Below are 26,384 nucleotides of genomic sequence, written 5' to 3'. Positions count from 1 at the left end.
ATTTTTCTTTTATTGCAGGAGATCGTTGGCTTCAGCTGGAATGGGCGTGATGGTAAGTATGGTTTAATTTAGAACAATAAAGAATTGTGTGTTTATTTCAATTAAAGGACTTTATTCTGGGTGTTGTGTTTTTTTTTTATATACTTTACTAGAAATTCATGGTGGTCATGTCTAATATTGGCGTGACCCCATGAATTTCGGGCTTAGGGCCAGCTGATAATGCCAAGCTGGCCCTAACCCCTTTATTACCCAGTGAGCCACCGCACCAGGGCCCTGGATGAGTTGGGTACAGCGCCAGAAGACGGCGCTTCTATGAACGCGCCATTTTCCGGGGTGGCTGCGGACTGCAATTTGCAGCGGGGGTGGCCCCGAAAGCTTGGGCCTCCCAGCGCTGCGGATTCCAGCCCCCAGCTGCCTTGTTGTACCTGGCTGGGCACAAAAACAGGGCGAAGCCCCACGTCAATTTTTTTTTTAATTATTTCATGAAATAATTTAAAAAAAAGGGCTTCCCTATATTGTTGTGTCCGGCCAGGTACAAATAGGCAGCTGGTGGTTGGGGGCAGCCCGTTCCTGCCTGCTGTACCTGGCTGGACACAAATATAGTGCGAAGCCCCACGTCAATTTTTTTAAAATTATTTCATGAAATAATTTAAAAAAAAAGGGCTTCCCTATATTGTTGTGTCCGGCCAGGTACAAATAGGCAGCTGGGAGTTGGGGGCAGCCCGTTCCTGGTTGCTGTACCTGGCTGGCATACAAAAATATGGCAAAGCCCACGTCAAAATTTTTGGGAAAAATTAATTAAAAAATAAATAATAATTTAGGGACTGCATCTTTATTAACCCCTCAAGTGTCATTTAGTGTTAAAATAAAGGATTTATTAAAAATAAAATTGGCGTGGGATACCCCATAATTTTAGTCTCTAGCGGAGGTTAAGCAGACGGCTGGGGCAGATGTTTGAAGCCTGGGAAGGGGGTAATACCCACAGAGCTTCCCAGGCTACTAATATCAGCCCCCAGCTGAATACCTAGCCTTTACTAGCTATTAAAATGGGAGACGCCCCCCAAAAAATGACGTTGGGTCCCCCCTATTTTAATAGCTAGCAAAGGCTAGGCAGACAGCTGGGGGCTGATATTAATAGCCCAGGAAGGGTGCCATGGATATTGGCCCCCTCCCAGGCTAGAAACACCAGCCGTCAGCCGCCCCAGAAATGGCGCATCCATAGGATGCGCCAATTCTGGCACTTAGCCTCGCTCTTCCACGCTGCCCTGGTGCGGTGGCAGGGGGTAATAGTGGTGGTGTTCATGTCAGCGCCAGCTGCCATGAAGCCCAGGTTAGTAATGATGGGCGTCTATAAGACACCCCCATTACTAACCTACAAAGTGTTAAAAATAAAAAACACACACTACACCCAGAAAAAAATAATTTATTTGAAATAAAACACACCATTTTATTTAATTCTTAGTTTACTAAAAATAATAGTTACCTGTCCACGTTCCTGCGCTGATCTCCCATGCACAGCTGTCACATCTGGAGATGGTGACAGCTGTGCATGGCTGCTGTAAGCTCACACTGCCGGGAACACGTCTGCTCCCGGCAGCGGGAGCCCCTGACTGAGGTCACCGGAGTGCATTCAGTCAGCGCAGCTCCGGAGACCTCCTTTACGGCACTGCTGTACCGTGGGAATTTCTCACGGTACAGCGGGGCCGTAAAGCAGCTAACCAGAGCAGCGCTGCCTGCACTCCGGCGAACCCGCTTATGCAGTGACGGGGCTGCTTTACGGCCCCATCATTCTAGCGGCGGCAGCTGTTCAGAGCGGTCACATTCTATGTGGCTGCTCTAAACTGGAGATCATCGTGGGACACTCGTTGACTACTACGGAGGGGTAAGGATAAGGTTGTGCTTTATTATTTTATATTTTATTACAGGAGATCGATGGCTTCGGGGAATTAGGTGTCTAGGTGAGTATAGGTGTAGTTTTTTATTTTTTACTTTATTTTAGGTGCCGATCGGCGGGGACAGGTAATGTATGAACTAATTTATTTTAGGTAACCACTGGCCACCAATGACATGTATTTAAAATTTATTGGGGACCAAAAAGAAAAAAAAATTTTGGGGGCCTAAAAAAATAAAACATGTATAGGGGCAAAAATATAAACCTATGGGAGCCAAAATAACATATGGGGCAGTTTAAATAGCAGGATCAGGCTGATGGGAACTACTGCTCCCATCAAGCTGATCCTGCTGGCTCGAGTGGACGGGGGACAGACATAGGCCGATGGGAGTAGTAGTGTCACATCAGCCTATGTTTGCCTGCACGCACACACCCGCACACATCGCACAGACACCGCACACACCCGCAGACATCGCACAGACACCGCAGACACCCGCAGACATCGCACAGACACCCACACACCCGCAGACATCGCACAGACACCCACACACACCAATCATGACGGGCTGATGGTCTGGGAGGTGAGGCTGACCTGTGCGGCCATGGGAAATTTCATGTGAGTTCATGCAATGCAGTCAAGCATGAACTCACATGAACCCTCTGAGGGCACCGCGGCTACTTCAAATGAACAGCTGATCGGCATCACCTGATACCTCAGCTGTTCATTTGAAATAACCGGCGGGAAAGCGCAGCACAGAACGGGAAAGCTGGCGGTGAAGTCTTTTCACTGCCGGCTTCCCCGCCCGGGTCCTTCGCTCCCCGCTCCTTGGTGCTGCGCTCCCCGCCCGGTCCTAACTTACGATCGGGATGGGAGGTGGCGAGGGGAGCGGAGGATCGGGGTGGGAGGCTGCGGGGAAGCAGTATGGGGCTGTGTGATTGTTTAAAAGCCGGCGGCTTTTTACCGCCCCGCCGGCTTTTAGACAATGAGGAGAATTCTCTCACGCTGGGATGGCATTCTGATGACAGGCTGGATCGCAGCTGAGCGCTGCCATCCAGCTTGTCATCCTTCAGAGACACTGCAGAGCGCAGGCATTATGGGAACTTCCGATTCCGGTATTCGATATTCCAAAAGTATCGGAATTAAGTATCGGAATTCCGATACCGCGAATATCGGCCGATACCCGATATTTCAGTATCTGAATGCTCAACACTAGTCATCACCCTTCTGGAGATTGCATGTGATAGACTCTTTTGGGAATACTTTTCATGTAATTTTGCACTTTTTCGTAGTATTTGGGTGACTTAAAAGCACACACTCTAGAATTAAACCCTGGAATAGACACAAAATATTTGCAAAAGACGTTTACAATTGATAATTCCTCCCAAACATACTTGTATATGTAATTGGAGAAGAGTGGCCTATAGACTCCTCTCGTGGGGCTTATCAGCAGGCAAAACAATTGTACAAAAATTTCCACCTGTTGCGTTAGGACCTCTATAGAAAACAAACCTTGGATACAGGTATGACACCCCCCCCGATTGAAATTAGCTCGTTGATGGATCCTGGCAAAAAGTTAAATGTCAAAGCAGTTGACCTCAATGAATGCTATTTGCAACTTGTCCAATTTCTCAATATACACCTGGTAAAGAAGTTGTCCTGAATACTTTAAATATCCGTCTTAGTCCAGTTTCACACATCCAGCATTGGCTGTTCATGTACGGACTGCAATGTCTAGACCAAATGCAGGTGTACTGAGTCTGTTGTGTTCGAAGGAGACCCACAGCCAGCCGGACATTGTGGCCATATTCAGAATATGAATGTTGGATATGTGAAACAGGCCTGTCCTGTAAAGATGATATTTAGGATAGATTACAGGCTTTAATCTAGTATAAAATAAAAATGAGTGGACTATAAAGGAGAAGCATTTGATAAGGGACTCCTTCAGATGTCTGTGCACACTGGTCCGAGATTGGATTGTAATGCACGGACTGTCCGCCGTTCTCCCAAGCGGGACAGCCTCATAGAAACACATGAAGGTGTCATGCTCAGGTCAAAAGACCCACGGGCAATACGTGCATTAGCAGTCCGATCTCTGAATGAGCCCAAAGTCTTCAGCTTTTAGTTATGGTTTCTCCTTGGACGGTGAAATGTACAGTTTGTTCTTCCTCAGAGTATGGCATGTATGCAGCGTTATCTTATTTTAAAGGTTTTTACCTCACATATTGTTTCCATTTTAGATCTTCTGTTTGTTTCACATTGTTTGGCATCTTTGATAGCCGTACGAAACCGGGGCTGTGGAGTCAGTAAGCCAAACCTCCGACTCCTCAATTTCCATGACACCGACTCCACGACTCCGACCCCCTCATACATGGCTCATGTTTAAGTGATAAATTTACTGTAGCACAGATTCATCTCAGCTAAAAGTCTAGACCCTTAGATCAGGAATAGGACAGACATTTATAGGACATTTCATAACTTTCCCAAATTCTTATGAAAAAAATATTCCCCACAAACTGCATTGAACTACTGTACCCAATTTATTATATATTTTAGGAGTTTGAGTCGGTCCATTTTATACCGACTCAGACTCCAACTTCACGACTCCGACTCCACAGCCCTGTATGAAATACTTGGTATTTGGGCTGTTTTGGTAGATGGAGGAGGTAGTTATCATTACTTTATGTACTTCTATACATTGATATTGTTCTTTTGCGTGAGGGGGCTTGCGTTTTTGAGTTGGAATGGACTTCTTAAAATGCTCCCTACTATTGGCTCTGGTGATTTACTGAAATAAATGTCTAGTTTTACACCTTGATTTCCCCCATAGTACCCTAATATTCCAAGTCATTCTTGTAAATGTTCATGTGAAACTTTGGAAAGTTTTGATACTATAGAGATACAGCCCTTGTTTCTAGTTATTCTGAGGTGCATAAATAATTAATTCCATCGCAGTCTTCATTTTGGGCTCCATTTCAGAATAGTGTTAGCAGGCAGATGCTGGCGAGTAGCGTCACTACTGTACCCTTTCTGTGATGATGTGAAATGTTGGCACAACTGACACCAGCCTTTAAAGAGAATCTGTCATGTTAAATAAGGCTATTAACCTTAATATGTTAATGTGCAGATCAAGAACATTCGACACTGTGCGGCGCCGACACCCTCCCGGCAGGCTCCATCTTTAAGTCACGGGTGGCGCTGGAACGGTTTAAGTCAACGCTCTGCGCATAGAGAATGGTGGCTGTAACCGCGCCTCGGCACTGACACTGGCTCATTATTAAAGCCGACTGTCAGTCAGTGTCGAGGGTGCGCTTACAGCGTCCGCTCTCTATACACAGAGTGGTGACTGAAACCGTGCCAGCGCCACTCCTGTGATTGGAAGCTGAACGTAGGAAATAAAATTCAATTCTTCCCAGCGGCGAAGCTCTCAGTGCTAGCGGGCACATGGTGTCAGAACGCTTTTAAATTGCAGATTAACCCCATATCTGCTGGTTAATAGCATTATTTTAGATGACAGATTCTCTAAGTTGTGCAATCCTGATCCAGTCTTTGGAATGTGGAGGGAAACCGGAGAACCCAGAGGAAACCCATGCAAACACGGGGAGAACATACAAACTCTGTGCAGATGTAGTCCTTGGTGGGATTAGAACCCAATACCCCAGCGTTGCAAGGCTGCAGTGCTAACCACTGAGCCACAATGTATCCCCCCGGGGCTCATAAGGGTCTTTGTAATTACCTTCTGTTGCAGTTTCTGCCTGTGAGCTGCGCTATCGGTAGCCACTCACAGGCATCACGTGACCCGCCACTGATGTCATGTCAAGTGAGGCGTGACATCAGTGACGCGGTCCCTGTGGTGGATGCTGGGCTGTGGGTGGGGTTACCTCACCTGTCACACCCAGCATCCACCGCACGCTTTCACGATGAATGAGGAGAGGAAAAGATCGCGGTGGATGCCGGGTGTGACGTGCGGGGTAACTCCGCCCACAACCCAGCATCCACCGGTGGAACGCAGAAGACAGAGACCCCTGGCTGCATCCGGAATCATGACGTGACATCAGCGGATGTCAGAGCCGGCTGCAGCCGGGGGGGTCACGTGATGCCTGTGAGCGGCCACTGATAACGTCGCTCACAGGCCGTAACTGCAACTGAAGGTAATTACAAAGACACTTATGGGTCCCAGGGTGATACATTGTTGGGGTAATAATAAGTAGTGGACAACCCCGTTAAATGAATAATGAAATGCGCCCTTGTCTATACATGCTGTATTAAGTGTACTGAGCCAACCACTGCTCATGTAGGGGGCCCACCTGGAGATTCACCGGCTCCCCTGTGTGCCAGTCCGAGCCTGACTGTATATAAGTGCAAATAATGCAAAGCTGTTTTTCTTGCCCCATGTGGCTATTATATAGATCTGGTACAAATGAGATAAAGCAAGCCAATGTACGTGGAAGTTATATTATAGTAGACATGACCAGGTCCGGGCTGTCTATTGCATTGTCCACAATATTAGCTTAGCTGCCTTCAAAGACAAGTAATTATGAGTTTGCCTAGTTGTGGCGCACACAGCACCGTGCATAGAATCACATCTACATGAGGATGTATTAATATTTATGTGCAGCGTGTTCTGCTAGAAGTAAAGGTGTTAATGAGTATTATAAATCAGTGGGTAGCAGACAATGTAAGTCGTGACAAGAAGTGTTAAAGAGCCAAGTATTGTCTTCTGCTGAGAAATGGCTGAAAGGTAATGGGCGTTTTGTCTTATCGGAGCATTATTTATTAAAGCTACTAAACAGCACTTGTAGAGTAGACTGGATTCACAAGGGTGCACCATCCTTTACTGTAAGTTACCGCTTGTACAAGGCATCTTACTTGGATTTGCGAGAGACTGATTGGCATGGACTTATGTGTTTTGGTGACCACCATGTAATACATGTAATTTATTATCTCCAATTATCTTCTATTACACCCGCCAGGAAAGTTTACTGTTAATTTACCATTGTGAAAAAAATATTTTTTGTTAATAGATTGAAAAATTGGTGCACAGCATATGTATCCAGCCGCCTGATGGGAATCTGAAATGTGTTGTTGGGGTTCCTTAGGTATCCATAAGTCTCAAATCACCCAATAAATGCCAAAAGAGTGACTTTTTGTCTGTCAGGCCAATATATGTTGGTTGCCTTTTATTTTGAGGAAAAGTTCCAGCACTAAAAAAATTAAATTAAAAGTAAAAATGTATTAAATAATTTAAAATACATGTAAAAAAATAAAGACAAAAAACATGATGGAAAACCGGGGGTGTGCCTATGACTAAGGATACGCTTGTCCGAAACTCGTAAGGTTCCTTCCCCCCTCTGTTCTTCAATCCATGTTTTTGTCTTTTTTTTTATATGCATTTTTAAGTATCTAATACATTTAATATATTTTTTTGGGTGGCGGAACTTTTCCTCAGTCAATTGTCTCCGTGCTGGGGGTACTGGCCCCACTGAAGCATGGCTTCATTTATAATGTAAATGATCTGTACAGGGATTTCATGTATAACTGGATAATTGTTATTGTATTTTCTTTTTCTTTTATTGGAATGTTTATAAAAGTCACATTTATTCTTGTTTCCTGCAGGCTGTAGAAGAACTTCTAGAATCCCTGGATCTGGAGAAGAGCAGTTATCATATGGGTCTGAGCAGGGTATGTATAGATTTCTGAATTAATGTGTAGATGTTGGTGCTCTTATGTAGATTTGTTCTTTTCTGTGCCGAAATACCTTGTGGGCATGAGGCATGTATTCAATGGACATAACAGAGATGTGTTAAAATATCTAGCTGCTTTGCAAATTCAACTTTACACTGTGCAGTTTCATATGTTAAGGTATGCTAGAAACCTATTAGGCTATGTTCACATGCAGCGGTTTTGTTTTGCTGCTTTTTCTATGCAAATTAAAAGCTGCTTTTTACAGTAACAGCAAAAACTATGAGATTTTTTGATCACATGGGATCACAAATGATTCTTTCTTTGAAGTAAAACATTGTTTAGAAGCAGACTGGGAAATGTTTTACCTCACAAGAATGAATCAGCTGTGATCCCCTGCTGTAATGTCTGTATACTCTTTTGCTTCCTCCCCCGCCCAGGAGATGTGGTATGATCAGACCATGTTCCTGCACGGTCAGACACAGCCATTACACAGTACACAGCAGGGGCACATTTATAAGATCATCTCAGCACAGGAACATTTTATTTAAACACATCCAGTTGTGGAAACTATTATTATTCCAAGATCTATTGATTAAAATGAACTTTTATTCGTGGGACAACCTGTTTAAGTGTACTTTGATTTTTTAAAGTTTGACACATCTTGGCTTAGTATTAGCTCATATATATCTATCTAATACTTCTGAAATAAATTTCCCAACGGCATATACAAAGAAATGTGATGTGAAAGGAACCCAATACAATTTAAAGGGTTTTTGCATCTATAACTTTTTTTTTTTAAATGGCTTGCTGTAGTTAAATAAATTAATAACATAATCCGTTTTGCTTGCCTTCCCCTGCTCCAGCGCCAGATCTCCGCCACCACTGTGATCGCTTACCGGCTGCAGCTGTGACATCACGACCACAGCACATGTGCCTGCCTGACCCGCGCTCTGGGGATGTTTATGGCATGAGCTGGTGAGCGCAGTGACTTTCTGTCGTGGTCACAGAGCCTGTAGTTGTGACATTACCTCTGCTGCCTGTAAGAGGTAAGAGTGGCAGCAGAGAGGCGGAACTGAAGCAGGAAAAAACATTTTTATATATGCCTACCTCCATTACATGTTGAGGTAGGGAGCAGTTAAGTGGAACGTCCACGCTGGTTTATTTAGACTCTATAAACCATGCCACAAGCAAAGGAAATAAACTGCCTTTCACTCCAGGCAAAACAAAATAAACAGTTCAAATAGCGGCACTTTGATAGTCCAGTACAGTCGGACTACAGTTTACAAACTTAGTCTGGAGACATCTCACAGGAGGCCTTCTCACTCACTGTGCAATAATGATACAGCTGTAGTTTGCCTTATAATCGCCATACTACACCCCGGGATGGGGATATGCGAGCAGCGTGTCCCACCCATCTCTCTGACTGCTTGACAGCCACGCCCTGTTAACACTCTCAGCACTATAGGTGCTGGAGCTGCTTCTGGTCTTACATGACTGAGGACAACCACCTCCATGATGCAAATCTTCTGTCAATGATTTGTCCAGCGGCCATCTTACATACCCTTTCCCCCTCTGCCGAAAGAAAGATTTATAAAGTTTCTTTTTTTAATTATATTTTATCATTTTTCTTTTATATATATCTCTCTATCTATATCTGTGTGTGTGTATATATGTATTTATATGTATGTACAGTATATATGTATATGTGTGGGTATATTTATATATTATATATAATTAGAAAATAAATATATGTATGAATGTATGTGTATATTAAGGAACCCCTCTTTATTAAAGTTTATTTTTAGATATTTTGAGTTATGTTAACCCAAAAAATATAGGCCAGTGATCCGATTCTGACTTATGCTAGTATGCATAAAGCCTTGTTGTTATTCAGATGTACTATGTGTGTAATGTATCGATATGCAAGTACATTGTATTAAATATTTATAGAATTCCACTATTTGGTGACTTTTCTCAATATTCATAAAGCCGTAGTATGGTAAATGTATGATTCAGCTCATCTGTGGGTGCTCCCTTTTAACCATGTGATTGCTTGTAATATCAGCCTGGAAAGCAGCTTGTGATGACTGTTTCCCAGCTCCAACACCCTGGCATCACATGGTTTCCTTTTATTTATTTGGTTCTTTTCATTAACCTATTTTTGCATCCATATCTCACTTTGTCAGCAGTATTGTGCCTGTGCTTAGACTTCATACAGCTAGTCGAACCCTCTGAACAGGATTATTTCATCATCGTCTCTTGGCATGCGTTAAAAAGACCATCCTAGGCTTTTCCCTAAATGCCAGCGATCATTTCCTACATGGGTGAAGTCTCTCCATCAGCAGGGCTGCAGTAAGCTGCGTCCTGTCCAGCGGTAACTGGAGAAAGCTGCCGATTCGGCTGCCATTCACATCCTCACAATGCACTGCTTGGGTTTGGGATAATGAAGAGCTGGGCAGACTGTGGCTTGTATTATGTGCAGACCAGGAGTTGTTCCCACTGGCAGAATTCCTCATGCAAATCAGCCTGGGGGATACAGGCAAGGCTTAGAGAGGTCCAGGCCCCGCTGATTTAACACGTTCGTCCTCTGGGGCCCCAGGAGGCGTGCTCTCTTTAGGTGTCTATATTTGATACAGTGGTGCCAATCATATTGCCCAGACATTAAGGGGTAAAGCTCTGGAATGCCGGCAGCTTCTTACTTCTCGCTGATGATACGGAGGTCACTCTGCTTCTTCTTGTGCAGCCTCGTATTATAAATAAAGTGTGTCTGTTTATTCTTCACCAGTCTTCACCAGCACTTGTTTAGGATGTAGACAATGCGGCATATTCATTAATTTCCTTGAAAGTTTTAATCCTATACCCCATAAGGGTGTCTTGTAACATACCCTACTTTGCAGAATAAATACCCCGTCGTCTTACAGCAGGTGAAGGTTTACAGCGTAATATTAACATTTACATTTGTTTTGTCTTGGCAATGTCTTCTATTACTCAGCGCTTATCTTGTAACACGAGTTTGTTTCTTCTTGTGTAGATCTCTTTAGCCATCTGTGACCCTGGGTGCACTGTGCGTAAACTCGCTCACATATACACACTACATTTATCAGAACATATACACATATCCCTTCCAGTAGTAATGTCTGCAGGGTCTGACACTTTGCAGGCATCTCTCTGGACTAAATCTAGTCCCCCCCCCCCCTATCTCTTTGTCTTCTCAGGTTTTCTTCCGTGCAGGCACATTAACGAAACTTGAAGAACAGAGGGATGAACAGACCCGTAAGAATCTCATATTATTCCAGGCCGCATGCAGAGGTTACCTGGCACGTCAGCAGTTCAAGAAGAGAAAGGTAAAAAGTTTGACTCGTAGGCTGGCAACTCCAAATGGAGTTTCCGCTTCTGATCCCTTTTCCAGTAACCTAAAATGGTAAACTGCTCACCCTTTATTAAAGATTACAGCCTGATGTCAGACGGGGGGTTTCCTTGTAAACGTCTGCATGGACTGGGAGGGACGGGCAGGTCTTTTTTGTGCGCCTGTTCCCAGCTCAGCTGTGTTTCAGCAGAGACTTTTATCAAGAGCCTGGTAAGACAGCTGGGATCAAGCAGTTTGTGATACGGTAAGGGCCGTGTGCTTCTTATCACATGTATGGGTTGGGTTTCTACAGAGATGAAGACTAGTCAGTATATGTAAATGTTTAGCATACCTTACATAGTCACATAGGTTGAACTTGATGAGCCTAGGTCTTTATTCGGCTACAGAAGTCTTCATATCTGCCTCACTTGAGTCTTAAACCTAAATTGTTAATCTTTCTTCCCTTTTTTTTATCTTTAAGCCGTTAAATGTTTTCTTCTGTGCTTTGGATAGTGTTCAGAGGGCAAAGCTTTAATCTTTGATGTTCATCTAGTGGTATGGCAATTTGTGACTTGCAAGGCAGGACTGGGATGCCAAGGGCCCACCAATAGCATCTCTCACTGTTCAGCTACATGCAATTATTATATTGCCCTCATTCACAAATTTACCTTTGCTCCCATATAATAATAATTATTAACCCTCATCAACCAGGTAGATGAGTTGTCTGTTTGCAGTAGAGTCTATTGTGCCAACTAATGCTCATAAAGAGGTGAAGGGTTCAACCTCAGCTTGATCCCAAAGTAAATTTTACAATGTTCTTGATCTCATCCAGTTTCTGGTCATAATAACCAGCCTCACAAAAAATTCTGAAGTATTCTTTTACATGGATCTCCTACACATTTTCCAATTTTAAGTTTATCCCAATCACATCTCCTTGTTTTTGGGTGGCTGATTTAGCAGGTTTTAGCAAGGCGAGAAGAACATGTTCTTTAACTTTATATGTGTGTACATACGGCCCAACTAATCAAGCATTTTTTCATAAACATTCATGCATAAAAATGCTTGAAATGACAAAAGTTTTAGCGCCATTTTTAAAGTTGTGCATAATATTTGCAGTTTTGGCGTTTTATGCCAGTTCCGCCAACATTTCGAAAAGTGAACAGAGCTTGAGTGGGACAGGGTTTGGCCAAACGTGCCTGACAAATGCAACATAATTTACTCCACAAAAGTGGCATAAATTTAAGACAGAAAGGTCTCTGATTGGAGGGACATTTCTGGCGGTTGCACTCGGCAATTGAAAGATCCGCCAAATTCATTCAGAGGCGCACAGGTTTTGCATGCTTCTGCCTCCCTCACTAGTGGTGGGCATCATTGGCTTTCCTGAGCTTTCTCTGTATACAGTGCTCACCATAGGCAAGCCAGTGCGGTCAGTCACCAGTGAGGTGAGGAAGGCAAAACCAGAGTGTGGAACGATGCTCTGAGCCTCTTGGCCACGACAAGGGCGCCATGATCAGCCTAATTAGCATGTTTCATTAAACTTCAGTCTCTGCAAAATGCAGACAGTGATTAGATCACTAAAGTAGTTATATTGTTTTTTTTTTAAGGAGCTATGTTCCCTGCAAGGCAAAGTGCTTAGTGTATGCTGTCTGGTCCAACAGACTCCCTTTAAAGAGGACCTGTCACTAGTTTTAGAATGTTAAACTGGCCACATCATGGAATAGTGGCTGCAGAGATGATTAAAAAAATGTATGTATAGATAGATATTTTTTAAATTTCTCACCTTCATTGTGAATGTATTGGCTTGTAAAATTTAGATTCTAATTTCACAAGAGATTTTTCTCTGGGGGCGTGTACTTTTTCCCCTGCATACATTGTCCAATCATAAGCAGGGGGCATTGTGCAGGGAAAGAAGAACACCCCCCCCCCAGAGAAGCTTAGAGCAGGCTTCCTCCTGTGTGACATGTAATGAGACACAACTCTACTCTTGTACTCTACACAGCAGGTGCAGAGATTATGGATTATGGTCACGGTTAGCTCTGCTCTACTTACCCCCCCCCCACACACTGACAGTAACTCCTCGACCCTTCTTGTAAGTCCAGTAGATGCTGGTAGTGAATTGGTGAGCAGAGCATGACTAAGGTCCTCTTTAATCCTTGCCAAGACTCATCAATGGATTCAGAGGTTACAAGTGTGTTATAGTTTGGGTTTGACATCTCATTTACTTCTCCAGTGCTACCTCTGTGAGATATGGTGTGCAACTGGCTCATGTATATACTCACTGTTATCCATTTCTGTCCAGATATTTATGTCGACCGTCCAGATTCCAGCAGTGTTATGGCTAGTCTGATAGTATATGGAGGACCCTGCTGTCTGCGATCAGTGAATGAGACGATCTCTAGCACTCGATTTGCCTTTTACCTTTAAACATAGCCAAAGAAAATGTGCATGGTCCTCATTGTTAAAACCTCACATATTCAATACGAAGTAAATATTATGAGTTATATTTGTAAAGTGTTTCTGGATATGTTGACTCAAATATATAAATAAAGATTATTATTATTATTATTATTATTATTATTATTATTATTACATTCTGCCGAAAAAACTATCCTCACTTTACTGTTGTGGTTTGTGCAGTAATTCATTGAATAGGTTTCCCATACAGTTTTAGAAAAGACTACTGTTCGGATGTCGGCATATTTACACAGCTGCACAAATGATGACCGTCCTATCCTAAATTAATTTTTCTGGTGTTGAGGAGTTGTCTCATATCGCAGAGTACATCTGGCCATCTGAATTTCTATCCCGGAATGTTGTTTATGAATTTTGATACATTTTCATTCCCTTCTTACGTCAGGTGCTCGATCAGTGCTTCTTTGAGAGACTGAGTTTTTTGTGGCAAAGCCAATAAAAATCTCTCTTTAGAGAGCAGTTTTAGGAGTAGGTGCGGAGGTTACCGAACAGCTTGATCATTTAAGTGCTTTAAATCTCCTCAGCATGAGAAGAAGAGGCATCAGTCGAATTTATTGGCTTATGTCTGCAGGAACCAGATGTACCGCAATGTACAGGTGTTGGTAGCGTGTTTTTTGTCTTTTCTTTTTTTCATATGATACCTAATAGTGAAGACTGCTGCACTGTATCGTATTTTATAAGTATAGTAGAAGGTGATAGTCACTGGCACTAGACTACAGCACACTATACTATACGGCCATTTGTTCTTATAGTACTGTGCACTATACTGTATGGCCATTTGTTCTTATAGTACTGTGCACTATACTGTATGGCCATTTGTTCTTATAGTACTGTGCACTATACTGTATGGCCATTTGTTCTTATAGTACTGTGCACTATACTGTATGGCCATTTGTTCCTATAGTACTGTGCACTATACTGTATGACCTTTTGTTCTTATAGTAATGTGCACTCTACTATATGGCCTTTTGTTCCTTTAGTGATGTGCACAATACTATACCGCCATTTGTTCCTTTTAGTTCTGTGCACTATACTATATGGCCATTTATACCTTTAGTACTGCGCAATATAATATATGGCCATTTGTTCCTATAGTATTGTGCATTATACTATATGGTCAATTGTTCGTTTAGTTCTGTGCACTATACTATATGGCTATTTATTCCTTTAGTACTGTGCACTATACTATATGGCCATTTGTACGTATAATACTGTGTACTAGACTATATGGCTGCCTGTACTTGGAGTCCTGTGCCCTAGACTGTCAGACTGCCTGTTCCTAGTACACTATTGTTTACTGCTCCTGGGGTACAGTACACGGAACCTGTTCACAGAGTACACTGAAAATAATCTGTGTCTTCCTGTTCCTGGGGTATAGCGTGCTAGATTGAATGATTACCTGTTTATAAGGAACACTGTTAGATTTTAGCAACATAGTATCATAGAGTACAATATATTAGACAATAACAGGTCCTAGAGTACAGTGTACTAAACTATATGGCCACCTGTTTCTAGAGTACACTGCACCTTACCGTTGCTTCTCAACACTGGTCCTCGACTTCTCTCCGCCTTCCATGGCTTTTGGATCTTAGTGTTGAGCATGAGAGATGATCATTACCATTTCAGCATGAATGCCCTATATGTACTGTCTGTGGCACGTCCTCAGATCATTGTCTGATCAGGCTGCTTGAGGCCTGAGGTTCAAAACCATTCATTAGACTGTATCAACACCCGCTCATTATAGTAGAGTGCTGTTAACCCAGTGGTGACGAGTTTGCGGAGTATGTAGCAGTATAGTTTATTTTCACCTGATTACACTAGACTTTACGGCCACCTGACTCCACAGTAAATTTCAATCCACTTTATGGCCACTCGTTTGTAGAGATCTATGCGGTGACACTATACACAGAATCACACTGTGACAGGTCGGAGGAATTATGAGTTAAAGTTTATTCAGTCGGGAAACCATCTGAAGTCACTTTCTTTTGTGTCTTTCAAATAATAATTTCAATTCTAGCAGTTGTCACTTCTGAGGAATCCAGTGCTTTTGATTGACAGCATGTGCTGCCGGTGTATTCTGCTCAGCATGGAAATGATAATAGGATAAAGTGCGAACCACAAAATAAATTGTCCTCTCCGAGTTAGTTTGTTGTCTTTGCCACTCCTTGTGTTAGCAGAGATGTTTCCGTCGTCTTTCATTGTCTCAATCGCTCTTTATTATCGTACATGCCCTGAACAATGGCTTTCGTCTTCTCATTTTCCCCATCTCCTGTTGGTCCTCATTCCTTCTTCTGGTCATGGCCCTGCCTCTAACATGTATCTCCATCTTTCTTTTCTCTTTCTCCCGTACAAGGAGCGCTGGCTACAGTTTATCTGAGTGATGTCCTTGGCATTGTTCCTTTCTGCTGAAAGCGCCTTGTTTTCTTTATTTCCAGTTCTCATTGCCTGATGTTCATGACTGCAAATTACCTCTTTTTACTTTTTATAATTTCAGGTCTAAATGACGTGCTGTAACACGGTGCTGTCATACCCACTCATTTATCTCCTGTGTTACTGTAGATCCAAGAGCTTGCTATTCGCTGCATCCAGAAAAACATCAAGAAGAACAAAGGTGTAAAAGACTGGCCTTGGTGGAAACTCTTCACCACCGTCCGACCCCTGATACAGGTGCAGCTCACAGAAGACCAAATCCGAGGCAAAGACGTAAGTATGATGGTGGTGGCGGTATAGTCTGGATAGCGTCATACACTATGTCTATTGTATGTCAGTTGCACTGACAAAGAAAAGGTTATAGGGTCCATATGACATCTATGATTTGTAGTGAATGCTTAGAGATGGTAGATTACAATGGTTAGATGATGCTTTCTGTAAAAATGTATGTCTGCCGTTCTTTCTCTGTTGATTCCCAGCACTCTGAGGGAACAGTTAAATTGCATAATATAATGTGTTTCCTTGGAGATTGTAGACAGGTGCAGACATTTCTAAAGCTATGATGAATGTGACAGATATATATATTTAATCCTATGTGTACATGAATATAGGAAATATAATATAATAAAGCCACGTCGTTTGAAGCTGATTAGTGTTTTTATGCAACCTTAGCTTGATTTGTGTATTATCATTTTTTTTAATTCTATGTATTTTCACTATAGAAGTACAGAATATTGTCGTATGTAAAGTATTCGTGTATATATACCTATTACACATATATACACGTACCTGCACACATACACAAACTTATAAATGTAGTAGCTATTTATATCATTTGGGCTTGCTGCTACTTGTACATTGCTCAGAATTATAAAAGACAATAGTGATCAAGCTGGGCCACTGAAACTGGTACAATACCTTCCTGTTCAAGGGGTTGTCTCCTTCAGAAAATATTTGTCCACATGGCGCAGTTCTTTAGAAAATAACAAATCATCTTTACTTGCCATATTCGGGTCCAGCGCGGAGTCTTTGCCGCGGAGTCTTTGCCGCGGAGTCTTTGCCGCGGAGTCTTTGCCGCGGAGTCTTTGCCGCGGAGTCTTTGCCGTATAATGGCTGCAGCTCTGATGGTCACATCAACAGTGCGGCAGCCAGCTATTGAGCTCAGCGGCTCTGCCCGTCTCTGAGCTGCTGAGTTCACTTATTGGCTGCTAACATGAAGTCAGTGTTGCAGCCAATATGAGATACCGGAAGCAGTGGTGAAGACTTTACGCTGTACCTGGGGAGGGTAAAAATGGAGTGGTTTGGTTTTTGTTTTTTTTCTCATATCAAACTGTGTCTGGGGAGTGGATTTTCTGAAAGGGAAGAACTGCTTAAAGGGAATAAATTCACTTTGCTCTTAAAGCCCCATACACATTAAAGTTGGTGGGATAGACCAACAATCTCCTATCTATAGGGGCTTCCCAACTCTCCCCCGGGTATATGATGATGATTAAATTTTAATGCCCGACCCTTCTGTTGTTCAGGAGATAAACCTCTGCCAGAGGTGTCTCTCCCTTTTGAAAACACATGAACATTCAGCCGAGCTGAACTCTCATTTTTATGGGGGAGACGAGAGTGATAACTGATGGCTGAATGATCACATGTCCGTCAGCTATTGCATATGTTTTTGGGGCCTTTACATCAAAATCTGTTCACTGAGCATCAATCTTAAAAGGTTGTATATAGAAGCTAGCTCAGTGATCATCTGTTAACACCAGGGAAACAGTGAGAAAATGTATCACGTGCCATTATTAAACTAGTGACCAGCCATGTAATTTCTTAACACCTCTCTATAAGGTCCATAGGCATTTCACATTCTATGAATTTTTACTATAATGTTGTAGCTTCTCAAGCAGAATCTTATCAGCATATTTATATTAGTAGAAATACCTCTTTACTTTTGGGATTATTTTTTTTCAGTTTTGTATCCCTCATAAGTAGCAAACCAGTGTGTTTTTTTTTTTTTTTTTTTTTTTTATATCCTCATCCATTAGCTATCAGTAATATATATTCAGTGCATGCATTAAAATACTTTACAATCACTGTTTTTTTTTCCCATTTTCAGTATTGCTCTGCTCCCTCTCCTGCATCGTGTGACCGCCATTGAGATCGGCTGGCTCATACATTGTCTTCTGTGTGGACCAGTGTGGATAACTTTATCCATTTAAGGCCAAGTTCACACGTTCAGTATTTGGTCAGTATTTTACATCAGTATTTGTAAGCCAAAACCAGGAGTGGAGCATTCAGAGGAAAAGTATAATAGAAACACGTCACCACTTCTGTATTTATCACCCACTCCTGGTTTTGGCTTTCAAATACTGATGTAAAATATTGACCAGATACTGAACGTGGCCTATGTCGGAGTCTTGGAATGAGGCTTTCATAGACGTACATTAGGAAATTAACTAACGGTCGGCTGTCTGAGCCAGAAAGAAAGCGCTGAGTTCACACAATTCAGGAGAGGAACGGAGCATCGCTGGAAACGGCAGACAGCAACCGGTAAGTATTTTAATGCATACACAGAACATACACTGCTCAAAAAAATAAAGGGAACACTTAAACAACACAATGTAACTCCAAGTCAATAACACTTCTGTGAAATCTACCTGTCCAGTTATGAAGCAACACTGATTGTGAATGAATTTCTCCTGCTGTTGTGCAAATGGAACAGACAACTGGTAGTAATGATAGGCAATTAGAAAGATACCCCCTATAAAGGAGTGGTTCTGCAGGTGGTGGCCACAGACCATTTCTCTGTTCTCATCCTTTTTGGCTGTTGTTTTGGTCACTTTTTAATTTTGCCATTGCTCTCACCCCTAGAGGTACAGTAGCATGAGGCGGTGTCTACAGTACAACGCACAGAAGTTGCTCATGTAGCGCAGTTCATCCAGGATGGCACATCAATGCGAGCTGTGGCAAGAAGGGTAGCTGTGTCTGTCAGCACAGTGTCCAGAGCATGGAGCAGATACCAGGAGATGTGGAGGGAGCCATAGGAGGGCAACAACCCAGCAGCAGGACCGTTACCTCCTCCTTTGTGCAAGGAGGAACAGGAGGAGCACTGCCAGAGCCCTGCAAAATGACCTCCAGAAGCCACAAATGTGCATGTGTCTGCACAAACGGTTAGAAACCGACTCCATGAGGGTGGTATGAGGGGCTGACGTCCATAGATAAGGGTTGTGCTCACTGTCCAACACCGTGCAGGACGCTTGGCATTTGTCACAGAACACCAGGATTGGCAAAGTCGCCACTGGCGCCCTGTGCTCTTCACAGATGAAAGCAGGTTCACACTGAGCACATGTAACAGACGTGACAGAGTCTGGAGACGCCGTGGATAGCAATCTGCTGCCTGCAACATCCTTCAGCATGACCGGTTTGGCAGTGGGTCAGTAATGGTGTGGGGTGGCATTTCTTTGGAGGGCCGCACAGCCCTCCATGTGCTCGCCACAGGTAGCCTGACTGCCATTAGGTACCGAGATGAGATCCTCAGACCCCTTGTGAGACCATATGCTGGTGCGGTTGGCCCTGGGTTCCTCCTAATGCAGGACAATGCCAGACCTCATGTGGCTGGAGTGTGTCAGCAGTTCCTGCAAGATGAAGGCATTGAAGCTATGGACTGGCCCGCCCTTTCTCCAGACCTGAATCCGATTGAGCACATCTGGGACATCATGTCTCCCTCCATCCACCAACGTCACGTTGCACCACAGACTGTCCAGGAGTTGGCGGATGCTTTAGTCCTGGTCTGGGAGGAGATCCCACAGGAGACCATCCGCAACCTCATCAGGAGCATGCCCAGGCGTTGTAGGGAGGTCATACAGGCACGTGGAGGCCACACACAATACTGAGCCTCATTTTGACTTGTTTTAAGGACATTACATCAAAATTGGATCAGCCTGTAGTGTGTTTTTCCACTTTAATTTTGGGGGTGACTCCAAATCCAGGCCTCCATTGGTTAATAAATTTGATTTCCATTGATGATTTTTGTGTGATTTTGTTGTCAGCACATTCAACTTTGTACAGAAATAAGTATTCAATGAGAATATTTCATTCATTCAGATCTAGGATGTGTTATTTGAGTTTTCCCTTTATTTTTTAGAGCAGTGTACATTACTGATGGCTAACAAATGAGGAAACAGAAAAACCCAAGAATGCTGGAGTGTTACTTTAAGCCTATAGACATTTCTAGAAGTTGTTTTACTGTGCATTTTTATCTTATGGGAATTATCCAGTAACTTCTGTAACTTGAGGACAGGGATACTGCATTTGTCTAGGCTCAATTTATTTTGTAACTTTAATCTCCCTCTTGGAGTTCTTGTGGTTTCTTCTTAGCCAATATCATTATTGTGAAGATACAGAAGAAGCTTTGTGTAGAGCACTTAACATTGTAATGAAACTTTCTTACCAGGGTGACTAATAATCTGTATACTTTTTACCTTATGAAACTCTGCCACATATTTCGTTCTGGCTTGAATAGACCTTGCAGATTTTAGGGTTAGACTTCTGCTCAGTTGTGGTTGGAATTCTTGATGGTCAGCAGATCTCTGCTTTGGGTACCATAAATACCATATAAAGCTGGAATAACCGCTCTCCATTAGGAGAATATTAAACTTGGAGCCCTTGAGTGGAACAATTGAGTATTCCAGCAGAAGATTCAGGCCAAGTTGTGATGTAAGTTTTAAGAGGTGATACATTTATAGAGCGTATTGGGCATTGTGTGAAGAACCTGGAAAGCATCAAACCCGGGATCCCTGGATGTGCTCCTCGCATCCTGACAGCTCCGGTTTCATTCGTAAAAAGTCACTTTCTTTTGAGCAATATTGCTGTCCTTGATCCAAGTAACTTTTAGAAGGACTACAAAACTTTTCTTGGTTTCTTTATAGAAATATGTTGTTGAATATTATGTACCATCGCTATAAATGCGAGTTATTGCTCATGGTTATAAGGAGGATTAAGCTGTAAAAGGTTTCCAGCAGTGTGCTCCTTATTACTAGAGACAATGGAGCATGCTGTGCATATGTAAGGAGATCTTCCTCTACAATCTGTGCCTTATCTGTAATGTTTCCTAATAAGTTATTGCCATTTTGCATCCAGAATACAATATATTTGTGAGTGCCGTTAGGAGTTCTTCTACATAAAGCGTCTTGCATTTTAGGTTAAGTGGTCCTTTAACTCCCGTAGAGTAAATTATACTTCTTACCAGGCCATTTTGTGCTCCAGAACAACATGGTTTTGAAATCTGTTCCTAATGGGGGAGAAGCCTATTCTTTTTGCTGGTAAAGCTGATTTTACTGTAAGTTGTTGGACAGTGAGTCACCCAGTCACGCACCGACTTGGCTTTATTCACGAGGACTGGTGAAGCTTAAAAAGCATTTTCTGAGAAAATAGATGAAGATCTTACCAGTAAATTATAGATGGATCAGTTATGGCTTTAAAACCACGGACTGATGAAGTGAAGAACCTTCATTATCTGATGACTGTGGCGAAATGGGATAAATTGGATAGCAAATGAACAATCAGTTCTTGAAGATGAAGAAAAAATGGCATGCATAAAGACCTGCCACCAAATGTGGTCCAAGGAAGTACAAAATGTGAACTGGCCACAGGGACCTGAGAGCTGAGATCTCAAAAATATGCCTGGGGAACGAAGACTAGTAGGTTTGGTCCAATCTCTCAAAAGAGCCATTGTAGCACAAGTTCCTAAAATTGTTAACGTTGGCTGTGATGGAGAGGTATCGCTCAATGTATCACAGCTAGTCGTGTATGGGGCTACAGGGTGTCCATGCTGACATGTCCACTGCAGATGGTACCTCCAATGTGCACATTATCATCAGAACTAGTCTATAGAGCAATGGAAGTAGATAGCCGGGGCCTGATGGCTCACATTATTTTACATCATGTAATATACCTAAAAAAAAAAAAAGAAGATGGTTCCAGGATGCCCTATGGGAAGAAGACAAGATGGCGGAGGCAGTTTGATGCTTTAATCAATGTTCTACTGGAAAACCATGGGTCCTGGCATCCATGTGGTTGTTACTTAACTCGTATGGCCTGTCTAAAGTTGTGTTACTAGTTGAGCTTCTCAGGGATTTCTTGGCAGTCTCACCTCCCAACCTACAGGTCTTAGAGGATCTTGTGCTAAACTCTTGGTTCTTGATGCCCAAGGAGACCTTTTCAGAAATGAGAGATCTCATGTACATCTAGAATTAGGGGCGGAAGAGACCTATGCAATACTAGACAAGTTGTATTAATGTTATGTCTGATTATTGTGAGTTGTGTTCTGCCATGGTAATAGGGATGTTCATACATTAGCAAGTAATTTCTCTGGTTTCTCAAACTTTTGATCAGCTGTCATTTTGTCAGCATGTTCTATCAATATGACATTGAGTGACAGACTTATTTATCCTTTGATTCAATATAACTGCAGTTTACCAGAAAAACTTTGTTTCAAACCTGTAAAAAAAAAAAAATCTAGACTGTACTGTTGAGTTTTTTATTAACTAGTCATCGTACTATCTTTTCACCAGTACAGTTTCATTATATGTATAATTTGTATATAATTTAGAAATGGGGAGAGCTCCATGACATAGTTCATCTCCGACTCAGAACATTCATTAGTGTTAGGCCAAATTGATATGTTTTTATTTTATTTCTCGTATATACAAAAATGGGACGGTCTTCATCAGGAATCAGATTTTTCTGTTTTTGGTCCACTTTTAGCATTTGTGTCATTTGTTTTGTTGAAATATAAAAACAAAACAAAACAAAATGGTGGCTGTGTCCAAACCAATCCATGAAAAACACACAGTGCTCTGATGCAACATAGGTGGCATCCTGGTGTGTTCAATTTTTTTTTTTCTCTCCACCGACCCAATCACTAACACGGGTGACCACAAATCAGACCAAACTCGGGAATGTCTTTGCTTTATTGCAAACCTTCAGGCTTCTAAGAGGGGCCATAGACCACAATGTGCGCCAGGGGTGGATTAAGAGTAGCAAGGGCCCCGGGCAGTTTAGAAGGCGCGGCTCCCCCCCCCACCCCCACCCCCACACACATACACACACACACACACACACACACACACCTGATGTATCACATGTCACATGATCCCCTGTGATAGATCATGTGATAGTTCACATGAAATTTGGCACAATATTAATATATTAATTATAATAATTTTTTTTAGGCTGTGTGCCCACTATGCGTTTTTTAAGTGTTTCCGCAGCAGCAATTCTGCTGCAGAAACGCTTAAAAAACGCTTGGTAGAAGGTCTGCCATGTTCCCCAATGATAATCCGCATGTGCTGTGCACATGCTGCGGAAATTTCCGCTGTGGATTATCATTGCGGAAAAATCCACAGCACAACCAATTATTTTGCGGAAGCCCGACGTTTTCGCCGCCATTGACTTGCATTGGAATCCGCATCACTGGATCTGTACATGCGGATTCCATGCGTTTCAATGTGCGGATGGTACCCGGGTCTGGAGAAGAGTAGAGGGTACCATAGAACCTGTAAAAAAAAAAAAAAAAAAGAATAAAATAAAAGATATACATTATACTTGCCTTCTGATGGCCCCCGGTGTCTTTATCCGAAGCGTCCTGGCTTGCCGGCAGCTCGCAGTAGACTAAAGGACCTGTGGTGACGTCATTTAGTCATGTGACGGGTCACACGACCACTGGCGTCAGCAGGCCATCAGAAGGTAACTATATATTTTTTTAATTTTTACCATTCTTTTACGGTCACACTATATAAATCCATGCCGGTTGCATGGATTTATATAGTGTGACCAAGTTGTCAAGTACTTTTCCAAGTGATTCTAAAATCGGTTGCAAAAGCGCTTGTCAGCCCGCATGCGGAAATGCATGTGAAGAACGCTTCACATCCGCTTGTCCCTGGCAGGAAAAACGCATGTACAATCCGCATGCGTTTTTTTTCTGCCAGGGAGATGCAAAAACGCTCAAAAAAAATCCGGAGCATTTCTGCATCGTGAGCACATAGCCTTACATTAATTGTATGGCTTAATATTGAGCACACGTAGCCATCTATACACAGTGGGAGGCCGCACGTAGCCATCTATACACAGTGGGAGGCCGCACGTAGCCATCTATACACAGTGGGAGGCCTCACGGTGCCATCTATACACAGCTGGAGGCCGCACGTAGCCATCTATATACAGCGGGAGGTCGCACGTAGCCATCTATACACAGCAGGAGGCCGTACGGTGCCATCTATACACAGCAGGAGGCCGTACGGTGCCATCTATACACAGCAGGAGGCCGCACGTAGCCATCTGTACACAGCGGGAGGCCGCACGTAGCCATCTGTACACAGCGGGAGGCCGCACGTAGCCATCTGTACACAGCGGGAGGCCGCACGTAGCCATCTGTACACAGCGGGAGGCCGCACGTAGCCATCTATACACAGCGGGAGGCCGCACGTAGCCATCTATACACAGCGGGATGCCGCACGTAGCCATCTATACACAGCGGGATGCCGCACGGTGCCATCTATACACAGCGGGAGGCCGCACGTAGCCATCTATACACAGCAGGAGGCCGCACTTAGTCTTCTATACACAGCAGGAGGCCGCTCGTAGCCATCTATACACAGCAGGGGGCCGCACGTAGCCATCTATACACAGCAGGAGGCCGCACGTAGCCATCTATACACAGCAGGAGGCCGCACGTAGCCATCTATACACAGCAGGAGGCCGCACGGCACCATCTATACACAGTGAGAGGCCACACATAGCCATCTATACACAGCAGGAGGCCGCACGGCGCCATCTATACACGGCAGGGGGCCGCACGGTGCCATCTATACACAGCGGGACGCAGCACTGTGCCATCTATACACAGCAGGGGGCCTCACGACGCCATTTATACACAGCGGATGTTATGATCTGCAACATGTACTAAGGAAAGATAGGGGAAAGCTGTCCCTACAGTAAGACTAAGCTGAATCCCTACGATGTAGCGGGCTGCCTGTTCCTAGTGAACAGACCCGCCTTAGTCCTCGGCTAGTCTGAACGAAGACCTTTAGAATTAAGGGAGGGGTCCCTAAAAGAACTAAGGACTAAACAGAGAAGTTGTTGCAGAACACAAAAAGACAAACTGACAAAAATGTACTAGAGGTCCCAGAGGACCAAGCGAACTTGACAGAGAAAGGCACCGAAGCACCAGGCTAGAGAAACAGTCAAACACTGAAGTCCAGCACAGCCAAGGGTGAGGGTTCTAACAGCGGGAGGCCGCACGGTGCCATCTATACACAGCGGGAGGCCGCACGGTGCCATCTATACACAGCAGGGGGCCGCACGTAGCCATCTATACACAGCGGGAGGCCGCACGGTGCCATCTATACACAGCGGGAGGCCGCACAGTGCCATCTATACACAGCAGGGGGCCACACGGTGCCATCTATACACAGCAGGGGGCCGCACGTAGCCATCTATATACAGCAGGGGGCCGCACGTAGCCATCTATACACAGCAGGAGGCCACATGTAGCCATCTATACACAGCAGGAGGCCGCATGTAGCCATCTATACACAGCAGGGGGCCGCACGGCGCCATCTATACACAGCAGGGGGCCGCGTGGTGCCATCTATACACAGCGGGAGGCCGCACGGCACCATCTATACACAGCGGGAGGCCGCACGGCACCATCTATACACAGCGGGAGGCCGCACGGCACCATCTATACACAGCGGGAGGCCGCACGGCACCATCTATACACAGCGGGAGGCCGCACGGCACCATCTATACACAGCGGGAGGCCGCACGGCTCCATCTATACACAGCGTGAGGCCGTACGGCGCCATCTATATACAGCTGGAGGCCGCACGCAGTCACGCACACACACACAAACATATGCAGACATATACATACACGCATAAACACATTTGAAACACAAAAATACATATAAACAGACATCACACATTGATATCTGCACACACACACACACACTCACCATCCCCCGGCTCTGCTCCTGTCGTCCAGCTCCTCTCCGGTGGTAAGTAGCAGTGCAGGGCGCACACTGCGTGACGTCACACTAGCAGACACGGCCGCGCACAGGGCCGTGTCTCCTAACAGTGACGCGGCCGAGCCAGCACACAGGGAAGTTAACAGCTGCAGTGCTGGCCCGGCCGAAGAAGAAGCAGCAGCCGTGCGCCGCTGCTGGGGGAGCGGTCCGGGGGCCCCCTCGCCTCTGACAACCGGTATGTACCGCGGTGCCGCACATATTATAATGAGGACAATCTAGCCACGGACCCCTCCCCCCGGAGTCTCGGGCCCCGGGCGGTAGCCCAGATTGCCCTCATTATAATCCGCTTATGATGTGCGCCATCTGTAAAAAGACAAAAAAAAGACAAACAAAACAGCTCACATACATGAAAAATGGATGTGTACATGGGGTTTTAAATATATTTATTGTGATATTTGAAAAATTGTCACAGGCTCAGGTTAGTCTGTTTTTATTCTGAGCTTTAGGCAAGGGCTACACTGAGACTTCTTGTATCTCTACCGATTAA

At 43.9% G+C, this 26,384-nt stretch overlaps 1 protein-coding gene across 19 annotated transcripts in view; it reads left to right on the top strand.

Moving 5' to 3' along the window:
• MYO18A (myosin XVIIIA) overlaps window positions 1–26,384 on the top strand; it is a 386,801-nt gene that overhangs the window by 270,339 nt on the left and 90,078 nt on the right. For all 19 annotated transcript variants that reach the window (XM_073667936.1, XM_073667934.1, XM_073667935.1 and 16 more), the window contains 3 exons: window positions 7,506–7,571; window positions 10,790–10,918; window positions 15,952–16,095. In XM_073667936.1, coding sequence (XP_073524037.1) covers window positions 7,506–7,571; window positions 10,790–10,918; window positions 15,952–16,095 — 339 coding nt within the window. The remainder of the gene's footprint in view (window positions 1–7,505; window positions 7,572–10,789; window positions 10,919–15,951; window positions 16,096–26,384) is intronic.

The sequence above is a fragment of the Phyllobates terribilis genome, unplaced genomic scaffold (assembly GCF_046119375.1).
Source record: "Phyllobates terribilis strain yellow unplaced genomic scaffold, ASM4611937v1 Scaffold_2__4_contigs__length_985480577, whole genome shotgun sequence".
Lineage (NCBI taxonomy): Eukaryota > Metazoa > Chordata > Amphibia > Anura > Dendrobatidae > Phyllobates > Phyllobates terribilis.
The sequence above is the reverse complement of the archived record's forward strand: the minus strand, read 5'-3'. Positions and strand labels throughout refer to the sequence as shown.